Source organism: Triturus cristatus, chromosome 11 (assembly GCF_964204655.1).
Source record: "Triturus cristatus chromosome 11, aTriCri1.1, whole genome shotgun sequence".
Classification (NCBI taxonomy): Eukaryota; Metazoa; Chordata; class Amphibia; order Caudata; family Salamandridae; genus Triturus; species Triturus cristatus.
In genome coordinates this window covers 628,257,287-628,280,059 of record NC_140594.1, presented here as the reverse complement: position 1 = coordinate 628,280,059, position 22,773 = coordinate 628,257,287, and the positions used below count along the sequence as shown (strand labels likewise).

General features: G+C 40.5%; 1 protein-coding gene across 1 annotated transcript in view; it reads right to left on the bottom strand.

The window, feature by feature from the left end:
* Nucleotides 1-22,773, bottom strand: part of IKBKB (inhibitor of nuclear factor kappa B kinase subunit beta) — a 432,685-nt gene that overhangs the window by 335,276 nt on the left and 74,636 nt on the right. Inside the window, exon 3 of the mRNA XM_085634081.1 lies at nucleotides 19,204-19,298. Within this exon, the coding sequence (XP_085490207.1) occupies nucleotides 19,204-19,298 (95 nt within the window). The remainder of the gene's footprint in view (nucleotides 1-19,203; nucleotides 19,299-22,773) is intronic.

Below are 22,773 nucleotides of genomic sequence, written 5' to 3'. Positions count from 1 at the left end.
AATAATGAATCTAGAACCGAGACCTAGACCAACACAATTTGAAGCATTGACAGAATGGGAAGAGGAAATGCATGACCGAGAGAGACAGAGGAGTGGCGGAAGATATAGGTACATGTTTGGTAGATCATATGGACAGGAGAATCATGATGACAGAATGAGAAGGTGGCGGAATGCGAGTATGACTCTGTGTGCTGTTGCCTTTGCTGTCTGCCCGGGCCATACCTGTTGAGTGCTCCTGGTTGTACTCCCTGGCGCCTACCTTCTCTGCCACTGCCGCCGCATTGACAACTCGCGCGGCCGCAGTGTGCACTACATTGCCCAGAGATCATAGCGGCAGGAAGCCGCTCACGCCTCTTCCGCACCCGGAGGCGCTTTAAATCAGAGGAGAGCCCCCGCGTCGCGGGATCGCGCGCTGGTGGCGCCGGGTTAAGCCCGGGACAAGGGCGGGACCGTCTGTGGCCGTCCGAGGCCGATTGAGGCTGGGCTGGGCCCCCTTATTTACATTTACATTCTTGTTATTGGACGTTTTACCTCTCCCTCTGTGCTCAGATAAGTCTCATTTTGATTTCTCCCGGACGTGTATGTGAACTTGCGACATAGTGGGATTTATCTGTCTTAATTTTGTGTTCGTCTATCTGGACATTGAGACTCTTTGCATTTCGTGCTTACAATTGCGACATGGCCAAAGTTACTAGGAATACGAAAGGAGGATCTGGTACTCTTGACGCTTTCCTTAAACGGGCTGAAACCGCAGTTGCCAAAGAGATTGAACTGGTCGAGAGGAGATTATCCCTTGACCCTATGTGCAATATTCTAACCACTTTGAATAGTGCCCCTCCAACTTCCTCAATGAGTAGTCCTAATGCTTTGACAGATTTGTCTTATGGTTCAGCTGTCCTGTCAAATGAGGTTCTGCCCAGGGGAGCTACTTCCATTCATACTTCATGTCCATTTACCATCAGCCAGTCCCCTTCCCCTCCAAATACACGTACTAGGCAGGCACGTGGTGAGCAAGCTACTAGACCCAAACAGCCCCAAAGAAAGCAAAAGGCTGTTAGTGCTAGTAAGAGTAACAAACCTAAAGCTAAACAAGCTAGGAAATGTCCTATAAATACTGTCCAAGGTCCACAAATAGGAAGCCAATTGTCTCAGGACTGCGGTAATCTTGGAGGAGCGCATTAAGGCCTTGATCACTCCGGTTTTGGCCAAACTTGAGATAATTGATTCTAGACTATTAGACTTGGAGAAACAAATATTAACCCAACAGGGTTCCCTCCTAGGGCCTAAACAAATAACATCATGTCTTGATAGTGTTCCAGTGCAACTGCCTTTAGTAAATCGTTTGGATATTGGTGTACACGCATCTGGAGCACAGGCTGTATTTCAGACAACTATTGTCCCTACAAACCCTATCCAGCAAAGAGATTCTATCTCTGCCAGAGAGATCCCTAGGACCATTACAAAAGATACTCATTGTATCTCTATGAAACACCCCAAATTTCATCTCCCCCCAGAGGCGTGTCCCTATTCTATAATTCTCGCCAATGTCCCCAAAATACCAGATGGGAGGGAGGAACACTGGTCTTCGCTAAAAAACAAAGTATTACAGTGTTGGGTGGTGCTTTGTATTCAAATTTTAAGATGGTCCGTAGGGTGGAATGGATAGGAGATACCAAAAAGAGTTTGGAGGGAGACTGTGCAGTAGTTAATTTGGCATCCCCCCTATTGATTGAACACATCTTATGACAGGCAGGCTCCCTGATTATTCACCATGATCGTATTAATATTCTTCCTCTAGGATATTTCTATCCTCCCTGTCCCAAGGTTCCAACAACTAGGAGAGATTTAGCCGCTTGTCCTGACCATTATGTTAGACCCACCCCAACTAGCAACAGATTTGAGGTACTGAGCTCATTAGACTGTAACGACTGACTTGGCTATAGCCCAGTTTCAGATACACGAGGAACACATATTGTTGCTCCTCCCGGTGAGATTGTCTCGCCGCGAGCTGATCAACATTGTGATTCTTGCCTACTCCAATCTGGGGTTCAAGTCACTGGAGCTATACAGGAAGTCTTGCCAAGTGCCATCCAAGGTTATGATGAGCCCAAGGGCTTCTCGTCCCTAATTTCTTGGAATGTGGCAGGACTTAGGAATAAGGTCGCATCCACTGATTGGTCCAATTTTCTTGATAATAGGGATTTTATACTATTGCAGGAAACATGGTCAACCAACTTGGATTATAGACCTGGCTATCTTAGTTTCTATGTTCCTGCTGTTCCCAGTCTACATGGAAGGGCTAAGGGGGGGTCTCTTAATGTGGATCAAACAGGAAAGTGGATACAATTTGACCCAGCTGGATTCCAAAAGTAATGATATTTTGCTTGTACTTGTCCAGTGTCCTGGTCAAAAAGATCTTTATGTTTTCAATGTTTATGCCAGAGGGTTACCTGGGGGTAAATCATCAAGGATTGTGGAGGAGTTGGACCTGCTCCTGGATATGTATTGAAGAGATGGTTATGTCATAGTAGCGGGTGATTTTAATTGCTGCTTCGAGCCCCTGGACACAAATGACATTGACCTCACGTATGATGAGGATAGTGCCTGGAATATTCCCCACTTGACATTATCGCCAATTAAGAAGTGGACGGAGGCTGCATTACAGCTTAAGGTTCTTTGTATTGGTCATGGGCTCCGCGCAACAAATGGTAGATCAGTCTCTGATAAGCAAGGGGCCTTTACGTTTAACAATGGCCTTCGTAAAAGTCGCATTGATTATATACTCACTAACAAAGAACATTGGTCTAGAATTAAGGATATGGAAGTGGTGGCAAGAGTAGAGAGCGACCATGACCCTCTACTACTTTCCTTCCAATTATCCAAAACCAAATGTCAGGAGCCTCCTTTTAAGAAGGCTGAAGTTGTTATAACCAATGACTCAAGGCGTGTTAAATGGGTAAATTGTTTGGGGAATGAGAGGCAGATTTTAACCATTAGGAAATTAACTATCGAGGCTAATAATGCCTTACAAAATTCTATTGCTCAGGAGGAAGATTTGGGTAATATAAATATTATCCATACCCAATTCTTTAATCAACTCAGTGCTTTCTTTATAAAGCAGACCCATGCTAAACCCAATAGACCAACAGAAAGGAGAATCAGTGGTATGGGAAATCCTGTAGGAGTGCATATCGGTCCTTGTCAGATGCTGTAAAAACTAAAGATATTGTCTCCATCAGGAATGCTCGTGCATTTTATAAAAAAGTACAATACGATGCCAAACGAGCATGGGATCAGGAATACTGGAGGGACCTCCACTCTGCCAGCAAAGAACGTTCCATGTGTTCCTTTTGGGACCTGAATAGGTGGGGAAGGGGTTCAAAGAGAGAAGAACCCACTAACTTTGTGCCACCCAATCTGTGGGTTTCACATTACGCATCTCAGTTTGCATCCAATGAAGTACCGGAGGATTGCTGTCCATCAATTACTGCCTTAACTAAGGATGTAGCTCCTCTGGTTTTCACTCTAAATGAGGTGAATAATGTGTTGAAATCCCTCCCCAAAGGCAGAGCGCCTGGTTTAGACTCGGTCCCGGCTGATTTGTTTATGCATGACAAGGCATTATGGGCACAGTACATCTTGTGCCTAGCAAATTGCATATCCAAAGGCACACCCCTTACCTTATACCTGGAAGGGAGCTCAGATCATTCCGATCTTTAAGAAGGGCGAACGTTCTGACCCAGGTAACTACAGACCTATAAGCCTGATTGACTGCATACAGAAGGTGATAGCTAGGCTTGTTTTACTAAGGATTCAAGGTTGGATCGAAGAGGAGGAAGTTCTTTCACCTCTCCAGTCCGGGTTTCGCAGTCACACAAGTACCATAGACCAGGTACTTAGGTTTTTGTTAATTTACTGGCGGGTGGTCTTATTGGGTGAGGGGTTGCTTTTTGCAGCCTTTGTTGATCTTAAATCAGCCTTTGATTTAGTACCCCGAGCAAAAATGTGGTCAGTTTTTATAGATCAAGGCATGCCTCTAGATATTTTAAACTTTTTAATGAAATTACACAAGGATAATTTTGCCCAAGTCAGATGGAATCAATCGGGTAATGTCACAGACAATTTTCCAATTGCTAGGGGTGTTCGCCAAGGGTGCGTTTTAGCCCCAACCTTATTTTCTTTGTACATCAACGGGGTGATCAACTATTTTAAGGATACTCCCACTGATGCCCCCAAGTTGGATGGCAAGTTGATCCCCCTGTTGATGTTTGCAGATGATACTTTGTTAATCTCTAAAACTCAACAAGGCCTTCAAAAAGCTATTGATGTGCTTGAAGTTTTCTGCAAGGATCATGGGCTTATTGTAAATGTATCTAAAACTAAATTCATGGTCCTGCATAAATCTAAACACGTCAGAGGGACCGTGTTTATGAATAAAGTTAAATTAGATCAGACAGAGGTTTTTTCATACCTGGGTATCACTCTTGCATCGAAGCTAAATTGGAAACCGCATTTAGATCAAGTATTAACTAAGCATGCCCAATTAACGGGCGCATTAACCAAAGAGCTCCACCTGTCTCACACTAGACCTATCCTACCAGCCCTCAAAATATATGATGCCAAGATAAGCTCGGCAATTCTTTATGGGGCAGAACTGTGGGGTCATAGTAATCTTACCCAATTAACTCGGGCCCAAAGCAAGTTTTTGCGTATTATTACTGGCCTCCCAGCATCCACCCCCCTCATACCCCTTTACTATGATCTGGGGGTCTTGTTTTTAGAGGATATTGCACGCTATCGTCCAGTGGCCTACTGGAGGCGGCTCTGGGTGACTCCAGAACTCTCTGAGTATGGCCGGGCATTATTGGACATTACGGGGGTTGATAAGGCGCATAAGATTGCCTGGATGAGTGAAGTCAGGTTACTTTATCGAGCTATGGGCCTAGCAAGTTTATGGGATGAACCTACATTACATATTTTTCCCCCCAAGAAAATTATAAAAGAATTTTATTGGCGAGTAGTTACGGAAAGTAGATTTGGCTCAAGTATTGGTCCGTCTCTAACCTCGGATTTTTTGGACCAAAAGGATAGTCCCTCTTTTGAGAACTACTGGGACTGCATTACAGTTGCAGCAGATAGGAAGCGATATCATCAATTTAGGGTGGGAACTCTTCCTATCAATTGCTTTGTAGCCAAATGGCGATTAGGCCTTAAACCGGATTGCCCTTTTTGTACTGCTCAAAGGGAAAGTATTGCGCATGTCCTATTTATCTGCCCGGAGTATGGAACTCCTAGGCGGGTTTGGTTGAAACCAATCTGTTTACTATTAGGTCTAAAGACGGGTGTTGAGGCTTTGCGGTGTCTTAAAACCAACACCTCACAATCTGTGACCATTGCTGTAGCAACATTTCTCCACTGTTTTTGGATTATACGTGCATACAAATTACGCCTCATTTGATAATATGGATATCTTACTATTGATGAATTTTTAAATATGAAATATTTATTTATTATGTTGCTATTTTATTGATTACTGGCTATTTTAATTCAACATTTATTGTAACACCACTGCTGTGTATGTCGTCTCTGCAAACCAGGTCCATTATTGTCTATTTTTTAATTTTCCTTTTTTTATTTTATAATTGTTTTACTGTATTTGCTGTCTTTAATGATGAAAATCGCAATAAAGACTTGAAATTGAATTGAGTATGACTGAAGCTCTATTTCCCGTAAGAACCGCAAAAGAAATTGGAGGTAGAAAATGCACAGAAAAAAGGCATAATGTTGAATCAAGAGGGTATGCTGTGAATGAATCGGAGGATGATGTTCTTGATGACATGTTTTACAAAAATCCACCTCCGTATCAACCAGAACCAGAAATGTTGACACCAAGTGCCCCAATGAGAGAAACTTTATGAATCATTAAGTCAGAACCAGTGTCCCAAGATTTAGAGAAAGGTAATTCCATTAGAGAGGTAGAGAGAAAATCAGATGGTAAGGTAAATGGTGAAAACTCGGCAGAATTAGCGAAAACGACTTTAGAATTAACTGAAAAGATACGAGAATTGACTAAAAATCTAGAAGCTGTGACTGTTCCAGTGACGATAGGCCCTGTGATGCCTATTTTTGATAAACAGAAAGATAGCGCACATTGTTTAACAGTTCCTTATAATAGCAATAAACAGGCTGAGAAGCCAAAGCAGAGCCAAAATGGAAACCCATGGAGACAGACAAGGAGTATGATCGAATCAAATGTTTCGAGTAACCCTTTTATAGGCCAAAATTTAGCGGAAAGACATACAATGACAGTGGAATCAATATTAGAAACACAAAAGGATTCAGAACGAGGTAATGTAGAAAAACCAGTAGGTCCATCTACAGATGAATTAAGTGAATGGTTGAGAAGCTTGCAGAGAAAAGACAAAGAATCCCAATCAATAGATGTGGCCAAATTACGAATGGTACTGGAAGAGTTAATAGTAGGAACTATCCTCACAGAGAAATAAAAAACTTATCAAGATGAGGAATTACTATTCTTGTGCAAAAGTGTAACATGGAGAGCGAAAAATCTGCACGAAAGACTAGAAGAAGTAGCAAATGAAATGGGAATAGATATTGAAAAGGTAAAGGCTTTACAAAAACCATATCGAATAGATTTCACTGAAAAAGATATTGAAAATTTGAACACCTCACGACGGATAAGTCAGATTAAGGAAATAATTATCTTGCTGAGAAAATGGGGAGATGTGGATAAATGGAGAAGCAGGTGGTACCGAAAACGAGATGATGCGTCAGATAAAACGTTTGCAGCATTCCCTGTAAGAGAAAAAGAAAAGGTAGTAACAGAATGCCCCATGAGAGAAATTCCAGGAGGAGGATATGTACATGTTCCATGGACAAGACAGGATATTTTGTCTTTAACAAAAGATTTCCCTCGACTACGCGAAAAGCCTGTTGAGTAGTATAGACAAGTGGACAGATTTGTGAAGTTGTCCAAAGTACTATGGATTGATCTGAATAGTCTATTTGACATAATAGTACCAGCAGATTTATGGACAGAGTGCAAGCTAATGATCAATTGGCCAACTCAGGAATACCCTAGAGATCCAAAAACTGGAGCTTCTGAGCCCTAGGTAATGAAGAAATATGAACAGGTTATTGCCTTTCTGAAAAACAAAGTACCTCCTAAAGAGACAGATTGGGTGAAAATTGACAGAACACATCAGGAAAGCAAAGAGTCAGTACATGCATATTACGAAAGGCTGCTTTTAGCCTTCAAACAGTTTAGTGGTGATTAAAAGGATTTAAGTCATTTTGTATACAGATTTGTATATGGGCTACGTCCAGAGATTAGTGAAATGATAAAACAACATACTGTAGACTGGCAAAATAAGAAAATAGACGAAGTATTGAGACATGCAAAATATTTCAGTGATGAGATTGAAGCAAAACAGCGAAAATTAAAAGAAAAGGCTATGTGGGCACAAGTAAAGGTAGCAGAGAGACAGGAAGCTCAATTAGCGGAACAAGCGAATAATACAGGCCCGAGACAAAAGTTAATTCCTGGGAAAGGTAAGGGAAATTTTAATATAGAAGAAGCTAAAAAGAAATTCCCATGTCATAATTGCGGTAGAATAGGGCACTGGAAATCCGAGTGTAAATTTCCCCCAAGTATTAACAATGAAAATGCATCATTGAATCCAAAGGTGCAGAATGAGGTGAGTGGCCAACCGCAGCGACAGCAGCAGGTTGTAACCCAACAGAATCAGGTGCCAAAACCGCCTTTTCCACAGAGCAAAAACTCCCAGAAATATAGTAACAAAACAAGATTCTACAACGAAGAACAGGTAAACAAGCTGCCACGCGCTAGCGCTGTTTCGCAGTATTGGCTATAACGCGATGAGAGTGATTCAGAAGAGGTTTATTGACGGTGCCGAAGGGAGGAAGAAGAGAGCGTACTTGGTGCAACTCTAGAAGTAGACCAGACAGGCCCATTTGTAGATGGGAAGATAAATAATGAAAGTATTACTTTCCTAGTTGATACTGGTGCTACTCGATCAAATGTCAGGGCAGCAGATGTTAAGAACCTTCCTCTCTCGGATGAAACGATCCAAGTAGTTGGTGTAACCAACAGACAGATTAAAACTTATCTTACAGAGCCAGTGAAAGTTAGTATAGGGAAATTTTCCGAAATGCACCGCTTTGTTGTGTGCGATATCAGTCCTGTGAATTTATTAGGTAGGGATTTGATGTGTAAGATGAATTGCACTATATTCTGTACCACTAATGGGATAGCCTTTGAGACCCCAGATGAAGATGTGTTGTATAAAATGACAATGGCAAACAGGGAAAATTAGGTTACCGAAACCTATGCTGTATTTAACCCTGATGAATTACCTAAAGTATTGAAACAGTCTGTAAAAGCAGAAGTTTGGGATTTCACAGGAGAAGATGTGGGATTAATGAAAAATGTAGATCCAGTAAAAATGACAGTGAAGGAAGGAGTAAGCTATCCAAATGTCCCTCAATATAAAGTGACACCTGAAATAATTGAAGGAGTTACTCCTGTGATTGAGAAAATGATAAAACAAGGCATTCTGAGAGAAATAATGAGTAGTCCATGTAATTCACCAATTATGGGACTGAGAAAGCCTAATGGGAAGTTCAGGATAGTACAAGATCTGAGAAAGATAAACAAAATTGTTGTGTCTTGTTGTCCTATTGTACCAAATCCATCTGTGATTTTGTATCAGATTCCCCATGATGCAGAATGGTATACTGTGATTAATTTATGCCATGCTTTCTTTTCCATCCCATTGCACCATGACAGCCAGCAAATATTTGCGTTTCGTTTTGGTGAACGTATTTTGGCTTGGTGCCGAATTCCACAGGGGTATACAGAAAGCCCCTCAATATTTAATCAGCTATTAAAGAAGTCTTTGGAAAGTCTAGAAATGCCCGAAAATTCAGTGTTAGTTCAATACATCGACAACCTTCTTGTGGCGTCGAAAACCCGTGAAGCTTGTGAGATAGATACTATAGCCTTGCTGAATCATCTGGCAGATGGAGGACTTAAAGTGTCACCATCAAAATTACAATTTTCCAAGAAAGAAGTACAATATTTAGGTCACAATATTGAAAAAAGACTGAGAAAGATAACAATAGACAGAATAAGGATCATAAAAGGAATGAGAGCACCCATGACCCAAAGAGAAGTGAGAATGTTTCGTGGAATGGTTTAATACGGTCGTCAGTGGATCAGCAATTTTTCGTTGATTGCAAAACCTTTGGTACGTCTGACAAGAAGTGATGTGAGAGATCCCATTGATTTGTACAAAGAAGAACTGGCAGCTTTTAAACGATTGAGAGATGGGTTGTCTGAAGCACCTGCATTAGGTATGCCTGACTATGAGAAAGAGTTTGAGTTGTATTGCAGTGAGAGGAATGGATGTGCACTCTCTGTTCTAATACAGAAGCATGGAAAACTGAGGAGACCAATTGCATATTTTTCATCAATGCTGGACGCTGTAGCCCTACCTGGGTGTTTGAAAGCAGTGGCTGCTACCTGCCGGAGTTTGGAACAAAGTGAAGGAATTGTAATGGGATATCCTGTGAAAGTGTTTGTGCCTCATGATGTGGCAATCCTTTTAACAAGGAGTCGCACCCAGTATATGACACATAGTCGGCTGACTAAGTATGAGAAAGTCATATTAGGTGCAACAAATGTAAGTCTTGTGAGATGTTTGAATGTGAATCCTTCAACATTGCTGCCTGATGCTGAGAATGTAGAAGTCAGAGATGAAGCAGATCACGATTGTCTGGATGTACTCGATTTCTGTACAAAACCACGACCTGACATAAAAGGTCAAATATGGCTGCAGAGAGGGTTTTTGACATAGCGTTAAGAATGCTGAAGTGGTTGGAAAATTGCTTGAGGCGATACAGCTGCCTAGACAATTGGCTGTTGTGAAGTGTGCTGGCCACAGTCAAAGTGGTGATTACATACCCACTGGCAATAAATATGCCAACGACATGGCTCAATACTGTGCACGTAATCAGAATTCTATTAACAGGGCCAAGGAGAAGGAGGTGATTTCTCGTTCTTTGATGTTTACTAACATTGTGGGTACCTGGGAAGAAGTGAGACAAATACAGGAAGAAGCAGGAGATGAGGAAATTAAGCAGTGGGTAAAAGCAGGATCTGCACCAAGAGAGAAGGATCATGTGTGGGTCTATCGGGATGGAAGACCAGTTATGCCTGATAGCATGATGTCTGCCATGGCACGGATGTATCATGGTCAGGGACACATAGGGAGAGATGCTATGATCAGGTCATTTAAGCAGACCTGGTACAATGCAAAATTCAGACTTGTAGCAGAAAGTCTTTGTCAGAGATGCCTAATATGTCAGCAGTACAATCCTGGAAGAAAGACAGTAGTGAGCCTAGGAACAATAGGTCGAGAAGGAGGGCCTTTTACCAGAATGCAAGTGGATTTCATTGAGATGCCTCCCTGTAACAGGTTGAGGTATGTTCTAGTTATGGTCTGCCTGATTTCTAGATGGGTAGAGGCATTCCCAACAAGAAGAAATTATGGAATGACAGTGGCAAAATTACTTTTGAGGGAATGTATCCCTAGATTTGGATTCCCAGCAACAATTGAATGAGACCGAGGAGGACATTTCCATAATGAGATCATAAAATTGATTTGTGAAGCATTGAATGTACGACAAAAACTACATTGTGCCTACTGCCCAGAAGCTTCTGGTGTGGTGGAACAGATGAATGGTACCATCAAAAACAGGATAGAGAAAATGTGTTTAGCCACAGGTATGAAATGGCCTGATGTCTTGCCTCTGGTACTCATGACTATTAGATCAATTCCAGACAGAACTACAGTGTTGAGCCGCCATGAAATTATCATGGGACGGGCGATGCGACATGTGTTCATACCAGTCAACAAGCTGATGACTATAACTGATGACATGGTGTTGGAATACTGTAAAAGCCTGGCTGACGCAGTTCATTCTGTGTTTCATCAGGTTGGAACGGATGCCACCACCCTTGAAAAGAAGCAAGCCCATGATCTGAGCCCTGGGGACTGGGTGAGAATAAAAGTACACAGAAGAAGAAACTGTTTGGTACCAAGGTGGGGAAAACCACGACAAGTTATCTTAACCACAACAACAGCTGTGAAGTGTGCTGGACTGAAAAACTGGATACATGCAAGTCATACATTGAGAATTCCAAATCCAGTGGATAGCACAGAAAAGGATTATTTTGATGAATCAGAATCCAGGACTGAATCGGATGACGGAGAGCCAAAACCAAAAGAAAACCCTGAAAGGGGGGGAATCAGAAACAAGTCTAACATTTGTCCCTAGAAGTATTTCCTTGAGAAGAAGGTTACAGATTTCTGATACCAGCTCAGACTCAGAGACTGAACAAGGAACTCAATGTTCTAGAAAAAGACAAGGAAAAGACAAAGGAAAAGACAGTGAAGAGACAATAAAAGAAATTACTGAAAGAGAAGTTCCAGATGAAAAATTGAGAGAAATTCCACCTGAAATAACACATTTAGATGGACAGGTGCCAGAGAGAGAGGGAAAGATTTCTGCGGAAGACGCCCGAGGAGGTGTAGGGAGCTCCAACATCCAGTCAGAAGTAGGGACAAGTAGTCAGCAGGAAGATTGCGTGCCGGAGATACGAGGAGGGACAGAAGTAGGAAAAACAAAAGAAGTGGTGGAAAAAGAAGCTGTTGAGAGTAAAAAGCAAGTTGAAACAGAGTCCGTGGAAAGCAAAGATGAAGTACCTGAAGGTCGAGTTCTAAGAAAGAGAGCTTGGAGAACTGAAAATAATGATAAAGGAAGTAAATTGAAAAGAGCAGCAAAAGACGACGTTTGGCCGAATAAAATAAAAAGACAGATATCGACTGACACGAGTAAATTCACCAAGGGCTGAACAGGTGAATGAAGTGACGAGTCAGGAGAAATTAAGACGAAGAAACCATTGTAATTAAAGAAAGCAAAAGAATAAGAAAACCCAACCAGAAGTATAAGTCACCAGAATGGACATATGTGGCCCTGCCTGAAGTGAAAGAAGAGGCGGATAGCCAAGGAAATCCAGAGCTGATTGTGCCAGAAGTGGTTGAGGAGGACGAAGAATCGGAAATCCTGAGAGTTATCTTGTCCGATATTGGAGAAGAAGCGGATGTTCAGGACATTCTGTATTCAGATCACGAGGGAAAGGCGAAAGATGATGAGATGCCAAACTGAATGAGACCAGAAAGCTGCTAATGGAAAGATAACAAAATACGGAAAAAGACAAAAACTGGTAGAACCAAGTAGGTGCTTAGAGCCTTGGGTTAGACAAACTAGTTGTGAAGTAGAAGAGGCTAAGTCAAAAGACACTGTCCATTTTAACAAAAATGGCAAACACAGATAGTAGAAAAGGTAGATGTATATTTTTGCGAAGATGGTGTAAAATGTGTTGTTGTTGTACAGGATTACTAATGCTTCTGTGGAGCATACTTGCTCTCCCGATCTCATTTAAGGTTACTATAGATACAATAGAAGGATATAGTGAAAACAAAACTAATATAGAAAAGATTCAAAAGGTAGTTCCGACTAGAATAGATAAAAACTATTTACATAAAGACAGGTCTATAACCGATTTTTCTAATAATGTTTTTTTGAAATTGTTGTTTGAATATGTAAAGACAATGGACGTGAGGGACAGCTACGTTTGTATGCAGTTACCTGCCTCTGTATGGGAGGGAGTGACTTATCACCACCTTCCAGTAACTTATGGAATAACATGTAGTGTAATAGCTAGTTTATTTTACCAAACAGGGAAATTAGAGTACTATTTTTCAGATGCAGATAACATATTTTCACAAGGTAACAAGGTAAAACCTGCACAGGTATTAGGTGAATTTTTCTTAGAGACTAAAGAACTAACATTAGAATATATATTTTAAAACAATTTGACTTGCAGTTTAAAGAAAAAGGAAAAGACATTTTTAGATATGGTTGAAGAAAGGAGACTGAAAATGCAAAGAAAGGCATCTGAAGGAAAGGTGGAGAAGACAGTCTGGGATGTAGAAATGGAAAAACACTTGAAAGGTGAAGCTAGTCCAACTATGGCTTTAGATTGGCCTCAGAAAGGGAAATTGTGTATTAGAAGGAATCAAACTACATATGATAATTATTTTGTAGGTAATAGTGAGTGCCACGATACATACCGAATCATGGGTGATGGGGATTTAAAGGTGGAAAAGATCCAGTTTTTCCTGGGTTATATTTCATTTGCGGGGACAAGGCATATTATCGTTTGCCAGACCATTGGTATGGCACATGTTATGTAGGCCTGGTTTTCCCGAAGATTTTTCATATGGATAGAGGAGAAGATGGTATACATAGTTTAGGTAGATATTTAGCACGTAGTAAGAGAGAATCTTGGTCAGAAATTGTGGGTGACATCTTTGGAGCATTGATACCGGCAGTGGGAATATCTCTGAATGCAAACAAAATTAGAAGACTTTCAACAGTAGTGGATCACTTGTCAACAAGCACCGCTGGAGGATTTTTATTGGTGAACACTGAAATGGTTGCCATGCGTGCCATGGTAATGCAAAATCGACTTGCCCTTCATATATTATTGGCAAAAGAGGGTGGAGTCTGTGGAATGCTGAAAGTTCAACATTGTTGTACTTACATTCCAGATGAAAGTAAAGATTTTAAAATTTATATTAAAAATATAACTGAACTGCATGACGAAATTGCACCACTGGAGGTTGAAGGTGTTTGGGAAAAGATTGGAAAGAAAATATTAGCTATTAAAGATTTCTTAGTAAACTTAGGTAGTACCTTTTTAGGTAAACTCTTATTTCCATTAACCCGTGTGATTCTCATAGTATTAATAATAAGATTAGGGTGTATCTGTCGTAAAGGGAATAAAAGTCAGAAAAAGTTAAAAAGAGAAAATTTAAGGAGAAAAGGTAAGAAACAAGAGAGAGAATTTGAAGAAATAGAATTAGAGGAAGTTAAGGAGAGTATGTATAAGTCAGCGAAAAGAGAGGAGACAGGATAAAATGAATTATGAATAAAAATAAGAAATCACTTTGAAACTCCTTAAAAGAAATACAAAATTTTGGATGGTGTGGTGATATAATCACCAAAGGGGAGATTGATGGAGCGGGTAGTACAAATATTTTGTATACCCCCCCCCCCCCCCATTTCTACATGTTCATACTAATTAGAATAATCTATTAACTGTAATAATATTAATGTGTTTTGAGTGGTACTTAACCAACCTTACTAATGTATGAATTACAAGTGGGATTTGCATTTTGCATGCTTAAAATAATTTGTAAACTAATATACGTACATATACTAATACTAGGAAAATAGAATATTGCATGATGTATGTTGCTTTTGTGACGTAATTGTAAGTTGCACCAGATGACATCATTGGGTGAATATAAACGCTGTTACATTTTGTCATTACTTTCATTATAAAAAGATGGTAGAATAGTGAGTTGGGTGGACCTTTTCCTTTTTCCTGATGTTATGCTGATGGAGAGGACGGTGACACTCCAGGACAGCTGTTTCCCTGAATCTTTGACAGACTAAATTGCTGCCTAATTTCCTGATGAACTGAGGACTCTCGAACTGATGGGCATTGATTGATGTGTACACGCTTATGGTCCAGACCCAATCTTTGGGACTGTAGCATGCTGCAGGACGACTTGATTGACTTAGAGGAGGACTAATAGCCAGATTAGGTAAATATGGTGTTCTGTAGTTTGATTAACGTTTTATTAAAATTTGCATTAATTAGATAAACAATATTATTGATTAACAAGCAAATGTGTTGGGTTATTTATTGAGAAGGAATAGAATAAGATTTGAATATGAGTGAAAGAGGATTAAAATCACTTCTCCAACTCAACTAATTTGATCCATCGGCTAAGTGGAAGGAATATCTCAAGGTTCAGGATTAAGATCTGCTGGATTAAGGATATTTAGTGTATGTTTATGTAAATAAATTTCCTTTAGGTTATAAGGTATTCCTTTCATGTCAGCGTTTGGAACACTCATCTCTCCCGTAAGAGCAGACCAATGAAGTGTGAGTGTTGGTGTTATGGGCCCCACCAATGAATGCATTGAGTGAATGCGTTAGTGTGATATTTGGTCTGTGACGAAGGGAGAATTTGAAATTTCACGCTGCATCACCTGCACCCCTTCCAACTTACTAAAGCATCGAGAAGCCGTCCTGCCCCCTCAGGCTACCCATATGGCTGCCCCAAAATTGATTCATCCAACCATTCATCCATCAGTGTGTGCACTCGTTCACCCAATCCGCTCAACAAGCCATCCTTCCATCCAACCATGGGGTCACAATGGTACTCAGCCCATGTGTGCGCGAGAGAAGCAGCGTGATTAAAATTGCAATAGGTCTCGCCTTTCATTAAGTTAAAGTCATTTGCTTTGCTATACAATACCATTAGCAAAGCAAATGGCTTTAACTTAATCAAAGGCGAGACCTATTGCATTTTCAATGCTTGTTATTCATATTACACTGATCTCTGTGCCTTGGGTATTCAAACATAAAAGCATCAGAAATATCTGCGCACTTGTATCCAATAACATTTGCCAAACATCTCTGCTCTTGTTTATCCCATGTGACATGCTACAGATATTTATACCCTAAAGTACTCATGATATAGCGATCTCCACCATCCAATATTCAAAGAGCTGCATGCTACAGAGAAGCTTGTTCCTATATACCGAAACAGTGTTTTGCTGTGGGATTCCTACGTCTCTGAGAAGCGTGTTCCTTGAAACAACCCAACCAGCACAGATTACAGCCGAAGATTTGTCCTGTCTTTTCCAGAAAGAAAGCAATGTTTGGTTTTCATATGGGACAGATATTCTGTGTTGAAGCACTGCCCAAGAAAAAAATAATATAACACTCAAAGCTGTCACCTCGTACCTCCATGCTCACACCAGTCTGATCTTTGTTCTCCTTCGCTTGTATACCAAGACGTATACCTATGTTTTGAACTTAACATACCAGGGCTTGATCTGACACAAGAAAAAGAGTGATCACATATCACCCACAGACTAAATCAATGAACAGTCAAGACATGATATTCGAGCTCGCAAAGAGGAGGACAATAACAGACATATGGAGAAATGTAGCCAGAGAGAAAGATAGGATGAGGGGCTTGCACAGGACGAAAAGACAGTGAAAAAATGGTAGCTGGTTAGAGAAGATTTGGGATAGATGCTTTGCCCAGGAATAGGAAGGGATCAAAACCCAGAAACACTTTTTAAAACAAACAAAGAGCCAGTTAGATCAATCAGTAACAGAGATGTAGCATGGTTAGCACGAAGAGATAAAAACAAGCAAACAAGATAGGATACGAAGCAGCTAAGAGAGAGAGAGAGAGAGAGGCAAAGAAATACAGAGACAGGGGACAGTGTGACCATGCAACAGTGAGACTGTGGAATCAAACAGGACAACAAGTAAACCGTAGAAAAGATTGAGTGATAGTTGAGAACCACCATAAGGAGAGTATGAGCCAGAGACAGCAGTAAAAGGGAAAGGATCAGAGAGAGGCAAAGTGAAGAGAGACAGTGGTGTAACGCAGAGGCCACAGGATACAATCATTACTAAATCCCAAACAGTTTTCTTTCACATTCATACCCTTTTTGCAAATTCAGAAGTTTAACTTTTTACTGATATTGATGAAGGGTCATGCTTTATCACCATCAGGTGCTAGGAGTGGTTTTCATTGAATGATTAGGGTTTAGCTAAAGCCCCTCTATCGGGCATGCCATATACCTGCATGTATCAGCTATCACTCCTGCAAACAATATAACTTTCCCTTTCCAAAGCCAACTCGAGAACCACAGTGCAGGCCCCAACTCTTTCCTAACTGGAAGGTTGCGGTGCCCTGCCCTATAGCATATTTGATGTTCACTTGGCTTCAATGAGGATCATCCTGCTGTACGATGTGACAAAAACAATACAGCCACATCACACCTACCTTGTCTGACTTACACTGGGTAGCAATGCCAGTCACATCATATTCAAGACCTGCTGTGTCACCTTATTAGGTAGAAATAACCACTCCACCAAACTGCCAGGCAGTAAAATCAATAAATATATAAATAAATAAATAAAATTCCACCTTAGGCGGTAAATGCAGCACACAACTCTGGTACTGCTAAACTTGAAATCAAGAGGTACAAAAGACCACAAGCATTGGCAAAGCTAATCAGTCTCACCTTTTAACTTTGCCAAAACATATCTATTAACTTTGTCAACATTGAGAAACATTTTTTTTTTTGAAAGGTTAGCACAGCTGCTAAACATGCACACGAGTCTTCACGCATACATCATGATGCAACGGCATACTAGCCACTTGACGTACAAACAAACGTTGTGATGCAGCTGCCATTTTGGTTTTTGTTACTCGCCATTCCAAGTTTGAGGATCCCAATCTTAGAGCAGTAAATAAATAAATACATTTTTTATTGAATGTGCATGAAAGCATATTTTTGAAAAGCAGCAGCCCAGCAGCAAATTACAAATGCGGAGGCCTCCAAATATAAATAAATAATGAAATGACATGGGAGAAAGGCAGGTGGGAGCATCAGTGGAGCCGGAGGTGGAAGAGTAAAAGCTGCTGATGAGTGAGCGGAATAGTTAACAAGGTGGGGAACACAAGTGAGGAGAGTTAAACAAAACCCCCCACAAAAGAGGAGTTGGTGGAGCAACACAACCACAAGTGGGTGTGGATGTGAGGGTGAAACCAGCACATGAGGCAGACAGAGAGAGAGAGAAAGAGGGCGCAAGACCACACATGTACTACCACAGAGTGCTAAAGGGAAAAGGAGAAACAGTTCCCTAAAGAATGCAGTAAAACACTACAATTTGTTCAAACAAAGGTCAGTAAAGAAGCTATGCTTATAGAAAGAGCCAAACACAAGAAGAGAAATGAAGCCACCATATAGGATGCAAACAAATGAGATGGATGAGAAAGTTAAACAAGCATTGGCAAAGTCAACAGGTCTCAACACTGCCAGGGCTCTCGGCTTTGTCAATGTTAATGTCTTTTAGCTAAGAGCACACAATTAAGTTAGTTTTTGGTAAGGTAGAGAAGTGACTCTTCTATACAAATCCTGTCTGGTAGGCGAGACTGTAAAAGATATCCCCAGACCCATAAGCATTAGGAAAGACATTTGGCCCATGGGGCTTATTTACTTCAACAGCTACAGCTTTTATTACAATATTTAGTGAATTGGCAAGCTTCACGGCATGGGGTGCAAACGTCTGTAAATATGTTTGTGTTTTGAAATCATGGAGGTCTGTTATGTTCCTCTATGGCTTAAGAAATCATAAAGCGGTACTCAACTAACACCCACAAACAACGAGTATTTCTATCTGCCATCTTTCAACATCAGATACCATTATTTTCTCTACATGTATGCGTCCTAATAATATAATTATACTATTTTTACAAAGAGACTTAATTCTCTAATGCTCCCTCCAAGTCTTACATAATGTGTGTTGTTTTATTGAATCCTGTCTCCTAAAGTCTTATCCCAAATATCTCAGAGTGACTGTGAAAAAGACAAATTCTTTGAGTTCACTGCTTTGTGCAACTCAGTAGTCATTTATACCCCACGTATTTCAAAGATCACCTACCATCAGTTGAAATACTCTATCCACACTGGTCTAGAAAATAGCTCTATGGCATCACAGATAGATACAGTAAAAAGCTAACCATGCACATGTATCCAGAAAAGGTTTACAGAAGTAAAGCTGCAGGTTCGACCTGTAAAGAAGAAAGCTGATCAAACACTAAATCTTGTGATGTCTTTATAGCTCCTAAGCTGCTCAAAGAGAGATGGAGGAAAGAGATTCCCAATCACGAGGTCCAGGAATTGTTTTCCAAGAATAGAGCTACATGTTTGAGTAAGAAATACAACTTCTATGCACACAGTGCTAGTAAGGAAGGAGGATTGTCATATACATTGAAACCAACAGTGATACGCACTCCTACTGCATGTTTAAGCTCCTCATAGAGTTTTAATCACAGAATCAAACTCATGCATATAGCACAAGCTCCTCAAATAAAATGAATCACAGGAAAGCATGCACCGGCAAGAAGGGAAGGAAGTTACACTTACTTCTTCATGATCTGGATCTCCAGGCACCAGCGTTCTTTGTTCCGTGGACTAAGTTCCTGACGACACTGTTTGATGGCAATCTCTTCTCCAAGCTCCTGAAAAGTTATAAAAATAAAGAGTTAGCACCATTTCAAGACTAATGGCACCTGAAAAACAGACCTGCCTTCCCCGTTTGTGTAGGTTGACACAAGACAATACAATATCTGAAAAATTAGCACCTTTGCATGCCCCAATAGAGCAACACTTTGATGTCCATGGAATTGCTCTCCTTCAAACACAACCGGTCCAGTGTCACATCTTAATTTCCTAGGGGTAAAAACACCCATCTAAACCCAAGCACAGAAGAGGCACTTCATGATCCCTAAAGGAAAAGATTACCTCCAAATCCAACCCATCCAAAGTCACAAGAAGATTTACAAAGGATAGGCAAAAGGATAGGCACCTTTCCTTTCTCAGCCTCTCCACAGCCACATCATAACAGAGGTATGCTGAAAGCAACACTGTACGTCCTTGCCTCTTTCCAAATAACAACTGCATTGGATAAAACCACTTCCAATGTAACCCTTCAAGAACAGATGATTCTAATGTGCGAGAAGTCAACCTTATTACAGAAACCATACTATTAGAATATTGACACTTTTGCATCTACACCAGCCAACACATATCAAAGAATTTTACCTGGCTCTATACCTAGCATTGCAATTAGAAGCCATGGTCAATTCCTCTCAGCCTGTTGAGGCTCCTAAGAAGAATACTCAATCTTCTTGGACTCCCACAAAGTATACAGGCCACCATCGCACTTGTACCCGCCAAACTCGACTATGCCAACTAACTACATCTCGAGTCACCAGCACAATAATAAGAGAACACCCTCACTGGTCTCCACAAAGTCATAGTTTGAAATCTTTACAAGGTCTGCTGTTACCAACTGGCAGACATATTTCCTTTGCAGCCCTCTGCATCATTTCAAAAGGCCATAAATGGTATACTACTTCACCTCCTGCAAAAAGGATTCTAAATACCCAGTGCCAGGAGAAACTGGCGATTCAAATAAACAATGTAACTTAATAACCCCAATTTCCAGAAACTATGCATGGAAAGAGGTTTATGCCTACAGAGCCAGCTGAGACTCCTCCAGTGAAAATGTTATTCTTCCCCCACCTCTAAGTGTGGCAGGTGAACCATTAACTTCCCATCAGTCTAAAAAGGGGCTCCTGCTGTGCCAAACTTAAAATGAAGCCCTAGGTAACCATGTGGGCTTCTGTAGATCTAGTAAAACAGTTTCATGATCGGATGAAATCATTAAAAAAAAACCTTGATGCCAACATTCCTACCATCTCATAACAAGAGGCTATGTCCTTCGAACAAACTGTTCAATATAATAATGCCCACAACAAACTGTGAACCTACAAAAGATGAAAACTATGCAATCCAAACAATGGGGCCATGGCTTCCAATGTGATCAGTCCTAGCGGAAGAGGCATTCATCCATCCCCTTCCCCTTGAGAGCTCCTAATCACTATTGTGGGTTCCACCAAACAATTCAGTCCAATCTAGACAGTGCATACATTTTGACAGATCATTTTTAAATGTTTTATCAGGCCTTCATATTTGAGGGCTTATGAAACATAAAAAAAAGTATAGATCATCAGCACAAATCATATCTATTACACTATATGGCGTCAATTGACAAGTATATTAGTAGTCCATCTGCCAAAACACTTTTCAAAGTAAGCAATGCGTAATGCAGCATCATCCACCATCAAAACACTTCTCACTTAGGCTGTCCTCAACAATAAGCTTTCAAAACCATGGATACTTCAGCCTAAATCCTATTCAGATAAGATAATAAGAAGCAGCACAAGACCACCTCAGTAGCAGAACTGTACATTATAAATGCAGCTAACAAAAGCAATGCATACCTCAGCAGACTTTCATCCCTCTAAATCCAACTGCAGGCAGAACATCAACTCCTAAACCTGAGCACATGAAAACACACCAAAGATAGAACATGACCCCAACATAGAATACGCCCCAAAACAAGGCATTACAAAACAAAGCACTGGTACAATTTTTCTAACCAAACACAATGACAACAGTTGCTATGACACTGGTAAACGAAAATCCCAGAACCGGTCAGATCGAAAATCATTCACTGCACTTCCACCAAAACTCCACCTTCCAGCACCACTGACTTTGTAAAATGGAATTCTCACTAACTGGTGTAAAAATGGACCATTGGCAGATGTTACCAACATGCATTTACCCCTACATGCGCTCCCTTTTTCTGTGTTCATGAGGTGTTCCATGAAGTGTCACTGGAAACTAAAGAAGGTCAAGTGACACAAGGTGGGCCTTTACATTCCTGAAAGAACCATAAAGGCTACTTAGACTCAGAAAGAGCAATGAGACCACACAAATGGTAGAAGTGCACTAAACAAACTGGTAAAATAACAACGGAACAGCACTCCTCTATGACATACCTTGCCAGGACAACCACATGACTCGTGAAGCACTAGAATCCCTTTAAGCACAATCCGAGCCACCATATGTCCCCACCCTCCAAAATAACTCCTCCAAACCATACCAAACCCCCAAAAAATCCTAAAATTATAGTGCAGACTTAGACCCAATCAATGCCATAGGACACCAAAATGAACACTACTCTTCTTGCCCCACAGCTAGAGCTACAAGATGAATGACGAAACAAATCCCTGCTAAACCCAACCAAAGCTACAAAAGGATTTCCTAATATAGTGCCCCTTTAAATCTAACCGGTGCTAAACCATAATGCGCCAGGCATTTTTATCACTGATCCAAATGATAACAAACACAAAACAACGCAGACAACCAGTAAAAGCACCTCCCACAATGTTCTATGAACTAAGATTTGTTGCACTCTCACCCCAGTACCAACCGTTGAGTGGTACTGCTGCCAAGCAGAGACATATCAAGGAAAACAATAAAGAAAGGTGCACCCATAACAAAGAGACCAAAAGAATTAATCTTATGAAGTCTTCTTTATTTAATTTCCTCAGTTCCATAAAAACAGCCAACATGTTCCACTGAAAGAAAATTAACTTCTTCAGGGCTTAAATCATGTGTTATCTGATTAGAAGGTCATATGGTAACAAACAAACTTTATTGGATTTAAAATAAATCATGAAAGCACATGGTACAAATATTCATCATGAAAACATGTTTGAAAGACATATAAAAAAGAAATAGCAAGATTCATCACTTTACGTAGTATAAAAATAGAAGCACCCCCATTGGGTGAATGCAACTTAAAGCATCAGTAATTAGACATGAAATTAAGCAGACCGGTTTAGAATATACCGACATTCCATATTTCTTTCTTATTGCAATCGCACCACTGATAAAATATTAAAACTGCACAGCAAATGTTCATAGGATCCAAGAGAGGAGAGACCTAAAACCATCTGTATGCTATTCTGAAAAAGTTTGTTATTTAAACAGAAGATCTTTACGGAGGGTATACAAAACTGTATTTAACTGATTGCACAGTACGATCATATTTTGATGTATACAGCGGGTAAAAAGTCCCTT